Raw genomic sequence first — 11,247 nt, 5'->3', positions numbered from 1 at the left:
CGGAGACGTAGCCCAAGATGGGTGAACTTTGTTATCAATTTGCTTGTGTTTGATGTTGCATCTTTGTCCTCTTTTAACTATTAAAATTCTGCAAATTAATTTAAGTTTCTGTACTTTAACAACCACGATCCATTGCCCAAAAGACATAAACTAGCTTGCAAATTGTTTAATGCAACCTTCACTTTCATTTTTAGATCAATCGTTGTTGCTAGAACTAGTAATCAAGCTACATTTCCTCAAGCAACAACCAACAAGGCCTCTATCGCCACTAGTTGTAGCCATTTCGTAAAAGTAGACCACTAGCCAAATCAAATTTCTAGGACTTCTCAAGCTCAATAATAAATGAAAAACGAGAAGTGTAAAATATGAGAGATTGTACCCATTGACAATGGAGTGGGTTTGAAAGATGAAGGTAGATAGCTCGTGGACAAGGATGGAATATAAAAATGGATGGACATGTAGAATATGAGAGAAGCTACATATGAGATTTAAGACAATAGGAAAGGAAAAAAGAATGGGAGATATTTTTGGGAGTGCCTAGGCTGAAGGTAGAGTAGAAGGAGCACACAACTAGGCATGAGAATGAAATGGGCACAAATGGTTACTAACAAAGCAAATGAAACTTACACTAGAGAGAGTAAATGGAATTAATAGAGACACGAAATGTCAAATAGGCATACCAAATTGATGAGTTCAAAATAGAATAGATGTTTCAGAGCAGTAATAACATGAACTTGCTCTAATACCATGGTTGAAACACATGAAAATGCCAGAGAGATTGATAAGGCATGTAATGTATTATCATTCATATGGTACACATAAATACAATGTTTTATGACCCTTGGTTTTATATTCCAAGAGTTATCTTGGACACTTAATGATTGTTCAAATCCACTTGAGGTTTTTTGTTTTCTTCTTAAGTGAATAATACAATTTCACATAATCCACCAATAATATAAAAGTAGAAAAAATATATAATGGACATCATAAACTTTTTCGTAAATCAATTGATATTGAAATAACATTTGTAGGATTGGGTATTTGAGGATATTTTCTTAATATGATTCCCTAAGGAAATAACTAATGACATATCTCATCCTAACACAAAGAGCTAAAAAAACAAAAAAGTAACTTTCCAAAAGATGAATAACATTGAGATTTGCCATATCCCAAAGAAAGCTCTATGAATAAGAAAATAACCATCTCCAAACAGTTTAGCACATTGATGCAGCCTGTTATGAAAAATTGTTGAATATTGCTCCTCAACATAACTTCAACAACATTTTGGTAATGATCACTCTTAGAAAATATGTTTCATAGTTTTTGAGTGGCAACAAACATAGCCCATCTAAAACCCCAATATTTGATAATTGAAATTTAGAGGGAATCCTTTGATAAATCACTAACCAAGCAAAAACCCTTAGCTTATAAGAAAATTAGACAAACCATGCCTTGTGATGTTGATGCATCAATTTATCCTCTACATCCATGGACTCCCATCTCACATTAAGGACCAAGGATAAAAAATATTGTTAATGAAGCACATAATACAAACACTATGAGTCATAGTAGAAAAGTGAGCAACCAAAACCCCATCCCAATCTCTCCAAAAGGCTCCAACATCTCAATATATATCTTGAACAACTTAGAATCTAGAATAAGGCTTCTCAACTCCATAATAGAAGGCAAGTATAGGGGAATCAACCCATACACCTAAGTAAGAGAGTGTTAATCTTTCTAATCATGAGAGGAAGAATTCCACATATCACTCTAGAAGAGAATGTCTTTCTTGCTCAATCAACAAGTTTGAAAATGGGGAATCTTCATAGTAGAGGACTCCTAAACTTGCCAATTTAAAATGAATAAATCCCACCCTCCTCCATCACCCTTCCAATCCCAAGAAACTAGTGCAACGACAACTCTCAAATTTGAACCAATTGTCCAAAAGATAAGGGAGCCAAAGACTTGAAACATAGGGGAGAAGAGATAAAGTCACGTAACTTGAATGCCCCTTTGACCCTACTAAAATACAACATAATCATCACCTAGTGCCAAAACAAAATTAAGGAGTGGAACACTCTAAATATGGAGTGGAATCCTCTAAATATCTTCCAACACCCACTTGGGCATAAGGACAATGCCCTTAGTGATAACATGAATCAAACCAAGACCCTCTTGTCCTTAGACATAGTACAAACAAGGAAAAAATGGAAGACCCCTTTGGCCGCCATACTTAGATCATAGGTATGATCATAAAATTGCGTCAGTTGTTGACATTAAGTTATATTAGGGCACTGATAAGGGACATGATAAACATAAAAAATCTACAAAGTGCATCTAATAATAATCAATGTTCCAACAATTGGAAGGTACTTATAATACCAAACATGCAACTTACTTTGAAGTCTTTGAAAATACCAATCCCACACTACTATGCTATAGACAAGAAATTGACTTTAAAAGAAAAAAAATACTCAAATACCTCATAAAACATAAAACCTAAGTGCAAAATTTAATTCAACAATATATCTAATTCTACCAACTACTAGTTTATTTTGATTTATAAATAAATTATATTCTTAAAATATGTTGTCATAAAGATTTTATAAGTTTTGAATTTTGTAGTTAATTTTTTTTTACAAAGAAAATTTTGAAATAATCCATGGTAATTATTGAATTTTATAGTTCATTTTTTTGGCATAGTCTAACTTATAGACAAAATAGCCTTTTCATGGGAATTCACTATACAATTTCAAGATTTTATGTTGTCTAAAATAGATTTTTGAATACATAAATGAAAATCCAAGAAGGCATTGGAATTATGTAATTTGAAATAATTTAATTTAGTTTATCCTAATTCTTCTACATTTTGATTTTTTAATTTGATAAAATTGTCATTTTACAACTCTTCTATATTTTAACTTATTAATTGGGTGAAATTATCATTTTTTTTTGTTATTAATATATAAATAAATTCTAATACAGATTTCATAATTCAAATTTGTGATATCTATGGAATACAAAATTAACCGAATAAAATAAGACAAAAAGCCAAAACCAAAAACTACAACTATTAATTTTCCTTTTACCATACCCAAATTTGAAATGAATCTTGTCTAAAATTCTAGACATTATTTCCTATTTATAGAAATTATAAATATATTAAATTTTTATCAAATAAAAAACTCATGACTCTGCTAATATTCCCTATTTTAAGAACTTATAAATATATTAAAATTTTACCGAATAAAAAACTAATTACTCTGCCAAATTAGCATGTTCGTAAAAGCTTCCAACTAAAAGAAAAGAAAGCTAGATCAATACAAGAAACTCCCACGCTCGCTCGTTTACATATGAACACAGCGCATCAATTGTATCAGAAAATAATAATAAATGATAAAATAATGCATAATGAAACTTCCCAACTGTAAAAACCGCCGTTATCATCTGTAACTCGAATCCCAACCCCATGATTGAACTGCCGCAACGGTCAGCCTGCTCTCAACTGTAAATCCGCCGGATGGAGCGGTTGGCTGAAATCTCGTATCCGCAATCTCCGGTCTCGAGTGCCCAAACGGTAAATGTCATTTTCTGAAATTGACAGAGGAATATTTCCCCAAACCCTGTTTTTTAAACCTAATCCCACATGCATAATGGAGGCCTTTAATGCTACCGTTTCGTTGTGCTACTGTTACTGTAATACCTTTAATATTTAACATGCGGTAAAACATTGAATTTCGAGACCTGGGTCGTGTTAAGTAGGGCCCAAATCCCGCCAAATTAAAGTCCTGTGTTACTTATTAGTATGAGCTTGCTCTGTGCACAGTGGAGAGCTTGGAAGAAGCAGCAGCAGGGAGATATCTGTAGTATCTTCTGCACAGGCTTCTGAGAATCCCCAAAACTAAACATCTCAGGAGTTTCGATTTTTGTTCCCGCCCCAAAAATAGTACATATTTCAGAAGTTTTTATTCCTTTTACTAAAAACTCTGTGGCATCTGTCAAAAAACCAAATCTGTACTGTACAAGCCTGCTCTCTCACATTCTCTGGATTACCCACATACTGGCTGTATATATGTAATGTTTCAAATAGCTCATTGGTGTGGATTTCTGAAAAATAATGCTTGATGATCAGGCCTTTTGGTGGATGAGAAGGCAGCTTAATGAAATGACATTTGGGTTACTCTGATTCCTTTGATCCCTTTGCTCAGAGATTTTGATTTTGAACTGGCTAAGCTAGGGGCTGAAAACATAAGTTAATGATTATTGGCCCAGAATTTCTGGCCAAGGTCTGAAGCTTAAGGGTGTTGTGAGTTTTGGGCATTCAGTATAAGTGTTCTTTGAGTATTATGGGCTGCTTATATCGCAGGTCATGTTGGTTACGGTTGCTGCTTCTGATGGTGCAAACAGAGTTTAACTTGTTTAACGTGAGAGTCTGTGTTAGTGCTAGCGCCAGTGCTGGATTCAATTATGGGGAGGCTCTGAGCAAGTGCCTTCTGTTTCTGGAAGCTCAGAGATCTGGCAGGCTTCCTTCCAGCCAACGTGTTACATGGCGTGACCATTCAGGACTTACAGATGGACTGCTGCAGGGCGTAAGTTCTCCATGTTTGATTAAACTAGCACAGATCCATATTAATCCTCTCAGAGGTGCCATTCTCAATTGTAGACAATGTGGGTTTGTTGTGGTTCACTATGTTCAGTAACTTAGAAATCAGCACGAGCATTAGGATTACTTGTTAGAAGTCTAATCTCAATAGATGGTTGTTTATGTTGTTTTAAGTTACGAGGAAGTCTACATTAGGATTAGGATTGCTTGTTTGTGGGTTGAGAGCAATGGGGGATTCATATTTCATTTGTTAACTTAAGATACCAGTAACGAGGTTTCCACTGTTCGTATCTGTGTTTGTGTTCTGAAAATGCAGGTGGATCTGGTGGGTGGTTACTATGATGCTGGCGACCATGTCAAATTCGGCCTTCCAATGGCTTTTACTGTCACAATACTTTCATGGAGTGTGATTGAGTATGGGAAACAGATTGATGCAGCAGGTCAGCTGGGATATACATTGGAGGCAATCAAGTGGGGAACAGATTACTTTATGAAAGCTCATTCTGAGCCTGAAGTCCTCTGGGGTGAGGTATAAACTACTGAATACTAAAAATGTTTCAAAACCAATGTTGTCTCCTGGTTGGGTTCTATGTATTGTATGAAATTGTTATTTTTCACAGGCATTCTAGTGTAGTGAAGGTTTCATCCGAATTGTCAGTGTATCTATTAATACTTTTCTGAAGTCCTTAGTCCAGGGTTCGCATTGCCTGTATGTATTCCTTCTGCATGCTTGCTCTGCTAGTAGATCTTAGAGATTTGTTCTGAATTGGAGATATGGTAGTATTGTTATGAAATGGTTCATTGATTATATGACTATAATAGATTCACTTCAAGCCCAGAGAGTGATATCCCGAAGGTCTTTTTTGTGTTATTGGAATTTCTTTTTCATTTCTCTACCATTAGTGCTAAACTCAACTCATTATAATTCATGGCTTTAGAGTACTAAAATGCAAATTTTCAGGTGGGAGATGGGGACACCGATCACTACTGCTGGCAAAGGCCAGAGGACATGACGACCTCAAGGCAGGCATATAAGGTCGATGCTGCCAATCCTGGTTCCGATCTGGCAGGTGAAACTGCAGCTGCAATGGCATCTGCATCGATGGCATTTCGAGAATCTAATCCTGCCTATGCCCATTTACTTCTACAACATGCAATAGAGGTATAAACCAATATTTAATCAAATCCTGGATCAATATAGTGCCGAGAGAGTATTAAAACTCTCCGGTTCACAATTGTCTTGTTGCAGTCAGTTCTTCACATGCACCAATCTGCCAACTCCCCTAATTCAAGCCCTGCTACAGTTAGTCCTTTACATACAAACAATCGGTTGAGCTCTAACTTGTCTTGTTCCATTTACAGTTATTTGCATTTGCTGATAAATACAGAGGCAAATATGACAAGAGCATCAGCATTGTTGGAAAGTACTACTCGTCAGTGAGCGGTTACGGGGTAATTGGAACTTCAAAGAGTCTGCTCTAGACTTACACTTGTTTTGCTTTTTAGCTCAAGTGTATTTGGGCTTGCAACTAGTTTCATTGAAATTACATGTGGTTACTGCAGGATGAGTTGCTGTGGGGCGCTTCCTGGCTGTATCAGGCCACAGGAAATGAGTACTATCTCAAATACGTTGTTGATAATGCCGAGTCTTTAGGGGGTACTGGATGGGCAATTACAGAGTTCAGTTGGGATGTGAAATATGCAGGCCTGCAAGTCCTGGCAGCTAAGGTACTGTCACCGTAGTCTGGTACACTCCACATTAATCATTCATTGTACATAAATATAAAAAAATCAGTCAACAATCCCTTCTCTTATCTCCAAACTTGATTAGGGCCACTTAGACTAACTATTATTATATTCTCCAACTGGGAAATTTAATCTGGTTGCCATGAATTTGTAGGTCCTCATGGAAGGTAAAAGTGCGAAATACTCTTCTACACTGGAAAAATATCAGTCCAAAGCCGAGTTCTTTCTCTGTGCTTGTCTCCAGAAGAACGAAGTTGGTTCCAACGTTGATCTCACTCCTGGTAATTAAGCAACTGACAATACCCATTATAAGCTCAGATCTATTAATTTATTAAGTACCCCAAAATATTGCAAAACTAAAAATGTATAAACCTGAAATGTTTTTTTATCTCTCTAGTAAGCTGGATTATAGTTGTTGGAGACCCAAACAAGTGTTGAAGATACCCCTACCTGTGCTGTAGAGCTAGTTACGAATGGTTGAAAGCTGAAATTAACCTGTTTTCAGGTATACTTACATTTGTTTGTATACTCAATGAACAGTGATTGTTGGATTGCAGGGGGTTTGTTTTATATCAGGGAATGGAACAACATGCAGTACGTTTCTTCTGCATCTTTTCTCTTGATTGTCTACTCGGATTATCTAACTGCAGCCAAACAACAGCTCAAGTGTCCAACTGGTCTAGTAGAACCATCAGAGCTATTGAAACTTGCACAATTTCAGGTATGTCTACTGTTCAACATTGTTTATATAGGATTTCTTTGGAAGTCTTCCCTACAGAGATATACATCACATTATAATGAAATATTTATAGAGTAGAAACAACCTCAAGAGGGACAAACATTGAGTACAGTATAGGGCCTTATTTAGGTTTTAGTTGTAGAGCATCTGGTTTATCAGTACAGCTAACACTTATTCTGCTTCTATATTCTTCTTGAGTCCTTTTCCAGGTAGACTACATTCTAGGTGCCAATCCTAGGGCTACAAGCTACTTGGTAGGATTTGGAAAGACATATGCACAGCAAGTTCATCACCGTGGAGCCTCCATTATCTCATACAAGCAGAACCCATCTTTCATTGGCTGTATACAGGGCTACGACTCTTGGTACAGTCGAAAGGAAAATAACCCAAATGTTATAGTGGGTGCTTTGGTGGGAGGACCAGACAAGAATGACAATTTTGAGGACGATAGAAAAAATTACATGCAGACAGAAGCCTGTACTTACAATACCGCACCCCTTATTGGCATTTTGGCAAAATTTAATGGTAAGCATTTTTTTTCTCGACCAATACTATCAACGATACTTAGCAAACCACTCTCGTTTACTGCAATCAAATTGTTGAACTGATGCAGTCTGAAAGGTGAAGGTCTCCTTAGTGGTTGCTGTAACTATGTCACATCACTCATAAGTCGAATTTGTCGTATAAAAGCAGGAAATGAATCTTGCTGGAAAATCCTTAGCAGAAGAAGGCGTACAAAATCTTCTATGAAACATAGAAACTACAAAGATTACAGATTGATGATGCCCAAAACCCCTTACACAGTAGAGGGTCAGTTAAAAATGTTCAGCAGATTAGGTTTTTAGGCTTGTTTTTGGTAATGGGTTGAAATGCACTTAAAAAAGTTGCTAATGGTTTTCATTATCTTGAGTATGTAGGTTTATATATATTTTAGTAGTCATATTATTGCCGGATGGTAGTTTTTTTCTCACACAAATAAGAGTAGCTCTTATACTAATTAATAAGAGTACCTCTTATACTAATTTGATATTTGGTTTGACTCTAGCTATTTTTTAAAAATAAATTAACATAAATATAATATTCAAATTTAGTATATTAATAATACTCAAATTTAATATATTAATAATACTCAAATTTGATATATTAATATGTTTGTATCAGTAACATACAAATATCTCTTTTTCATACGTATCATAATTATAATATATTTGTATTGTTGATATTTGTATATTTTTTATTAATTAGTAATAATAGTATTTCTAATTTCCTAATTAATAGATGTATTTTTTTCATTTAATTTTTATTCTACATCTTATTTCCAAGATAAAAATATTATTCCATAATTAATAATAAAAATATTACTCCATAATTAATAATTAAATAACCAGTAAACCTGACAAAATAGGAATTAAATAACTAATAAATTTGACAAAGTGGGATTTTCATATCCATAGTCCTAGGCCAAAAACAAAAAGATAGAATATGACATTGTGGATCTCTCGATGTAATAGGGATAAAAAAGACTCTGTTGATATGCCCAAACGGAGCCTATCCCGCCAGTGGCTGGAATGTCTATGACATAAACACTTGCTTGACCCTCAGGTTGCTAGAGAAGGCATTCCAATATGGGATGGTTTATGGGATTGCTTTGGTAAAAATTAAGATTAAAAAAAAATCAATAATTAATATATTTATTTATTTTAATTTCAAAATAATAACACTTATCTATGTTATTATTTTTGATAAAACAATATCATTATATAATAATTTAAAAAATTTAATTTTAATGTTTTATATATAATAATATTAATTTATTTTTAAAGTTAGGGTGAAGCTAAACATTAAATTGGTATATGAGATTGTTTATAGTATAAGAGATTTATTTCAGATGAACGATTTGACTGATTTAATTACTAAAATTTATAGAAACGGAGATACTCTACTCTCTCTAATTTTGAGCTAATTTGACTACTAAAATTTATAGGGATGTATCTACTCTCTAATTTTAAATCCCAAAAAACACATATCATATTAACCACTCAAATTAAACAAGTGGAATCCCAACTCCATATATCCATTTCAGCCTAATCCAAATTTATAAATTCACATCAATCAATTTAGCTTATTTCTTCTTACTGAAAGTGGAAATCTGATTAACCATTTAGGTTATTCCTTCTTTACTAAAGGTAGAAATCTGATATGATTTGTACTCTATTCGAATTGGGTAAAGTCGAATTGAGTTCTTGAATACTGACATCCTCGCTAATCTCAATTGATACTCATATTGATAAGATGTTTTCTCTGTGCATACAGGCTTCACAACTTCAACCAAGGTTTCTTTTCCACCCAATATTCAGATGGGCCGTTACATGAATGTATTGCAGCAGTCTATATCTCGTTTACATCCTTTAAACTCAGGCAAGTAATAACCAGCACATACCTACATTAAATTAGATCTATAACAGTGTGTCAGCTTTCAAGGTAAGTGCTGTTCATTTATGGAAGTTGCTTCTATTTCAAAGTGTTTGGAGGGTTGCTTAAGGGTTACATCGTTAGATCTGATGCTGCAATCTCATCTGGTGCAAACTCAAAAATACTTCACTCTTGCCATTTTTCAATTTGTTCTGGTGGTCAACCTCCGACTTTTCAATGTCCCTGTTCTGATTTTGACAATTCTGGCTGTCAGTATCAATTTCTATGTTTCTAACGAATTGAAAGGTGATTTGAACCCAATTGAAAGGAATTTTTAATTGCATTGATTTAACCTTAAATCTACCAGCACCGAATGAGATCGAGAGTTGTTAGATGCAAATTGAGTTCTTGAATACTGACATTCTCGTATTCATGAACAGAACCAAACGAGGGCTGTCCAGTAGAATTCGAGCACAGCGTGGGTGACTCGTGGACCAGCAGGGGGCGCAGGTATTTTCGGCACAAGGTGACCGTGACCAATATATCCCAGAAGCCCATAAGGGAGCTGACCCTCTGTGTGAAAAATGTGGGCGGGCCATTGTGGGGTCTCTCGCAATCCAAAGCTAAGGATTGTCTGTACGTTCTTCCGCCATGGATGAAGGTCCTCGTTCCTGGCCATGCCTTTAACTTTGTGTACATTCAGGAGGGTGGCCCCAAACCTCAGATAGCTTTTGTGAGCTCTAAATGAAGTGAATTCCTCCTATACCTATAACGTACTGCAGAAGTCTCCACTGCAGATTTCACTGACGCACTAACACTCTAACAGTATCAGTATATATATAAATGTTCAAGCTCTATATATGTAGAAGCAGATTTTGTAAAAAAGCGAAATGGAAGAATAAAGGGGCCAAGGAAAAGGAAAGCTAAGCTAAGGCATTCATTCCTGCCCTTTAGCGGTATTTTTGTATGCAAAGGTTGTTGTGCCAATAAAATGAGGAATTTTTTGGCTTGTCGGCACCGACATAGGTAAATTCTCGGGGATTGATGCTCAACGTTAATTTAATGGATGCAATAAAATAAAATCAGTCTTATTAATGACAGTGGAGGCTCAGGAGTATTCAAGTTTGACCGTGTATATATATATACATTATTATATATAAATTATAATGAGAATTTTCGGAAAATTGGTAATTTTGAAAAATTTTGTTGCCATTATTATTATATGAGATATAATTATTTCATAAATATCATAAATGAGTCAATTACAATATGTTTTTGGAGACTTAATCCAATGTAATGGGAAACGTCACTCTGGTGGGGTATATATATATATATAATTATATATAAATTATAATGAGAATGTTTGAAAAATTGGTAATTTTGAAAAATTGTGCTGCCATCATTATTATATCAGATATAATTTGTTCATAAATATCATAAATGGGTCAATTACAATATGTTTTTAGAGACTTAACCCAATACAATTGGAAACACCACTCCGGCTAAAATCTTTTGACATATCACTTTCACAATGATGTCTTATTGTTTTGAAGGTGGATTTCAGACTCCATGAAAATTGAATCTTGTTTAATAATTTTTTATTTTTATTTTTTTTCCCTTTGTCATCAAATTACACCATTAAGATTCAAAATTCTTAATAAATATACAACTTTTTTAATAATAATTTTTTATTTTTCACTTTTTCCTTTTTCATCATCAAATCACACACACAGTGAAATTTAGAATT

The 11,247-nt window shown here is 34.6% G+C and overlaps 1 protein-coding gene across 1 annotated transcript; it reads left to right on the top strand.

Annotated features, from left to right (window-relative positions):
- The first annotated feature begins 3,642 nt into the window (after positions 1–3,642).
- Positions 3,643–10,598, top strand: LOC149242565 (endoglucanase 11-like). Its single transcript, XM_089374284.1, has 10 exons — positions 3,643–4,589; positions 4,920–5,132; positions 5,565–5,765; positions 5,966–6,055; positions 6,167–6,331; positions 6,504–6,630; positions 6,907–7,070; positions 7,298–7,613; positions 9,402–9,506; positions 9,941–10,598. Exons 1-10 carry the CDS (start codon positions 4,347–4,349, stop codon positions 10,246–10,248), a joined length of 1,932 nt encoding a protein of 643 aa, XP_089230410.1. The 5' UTR covers positions 3,643–4,346; the 3' UTR covers positions 10,249–10,598.
- Positions 10,599–11,247: the final 649 nt, after the last annotated feature.

This window comes from Pinus tabuliformis, chromosome 8 (genome assembly GCF_031772625.1).
Source record: "Pinus tabuliformis cultivar Carrire ecotype Pingquan chromosome 8, CPIR1, whole genome shotgun sequence".
Lineage (NCBI taxonomy): Eukaryota > Viridiplantae > Streptophyta > Pinopsida > Pinales > Pinaceae > Pinus > Pinus tabuliformis.
The sequence above is the reverse complement of the archived record's forward strand: the minus strand, read 5'-3'. Positions and strand labels throughout refer to the sequence as shown.

What these genes read in the sequence shown, in the direction of transcription:
- LOC149242565 (XM_089374284.1), top strand. Translation starts at nt 4,347, where the DNA reads ATGGGCTGCTTATATCGCAGGTCATGTTGGTTACGGTTGCTGCTTCTG. An exon ending in TTCTACAACATGCAATAGAG is followed by an intron (nt 5,766 to 5,965) that starts GTATAAACCAAT and finishes TTCCATTTACAG; the next exon opens with TTATTTGCATTTGCTGATAA. An exon ending in TGCAAGTCCTGGCAGCTAAG is followed by an intron (nt 6,332 to 6,503) that starts GTACTGTCACCG and finishes ATGAATTTGTAG; the next exon opens with GTCCTCATGGAAGGTAAAAG.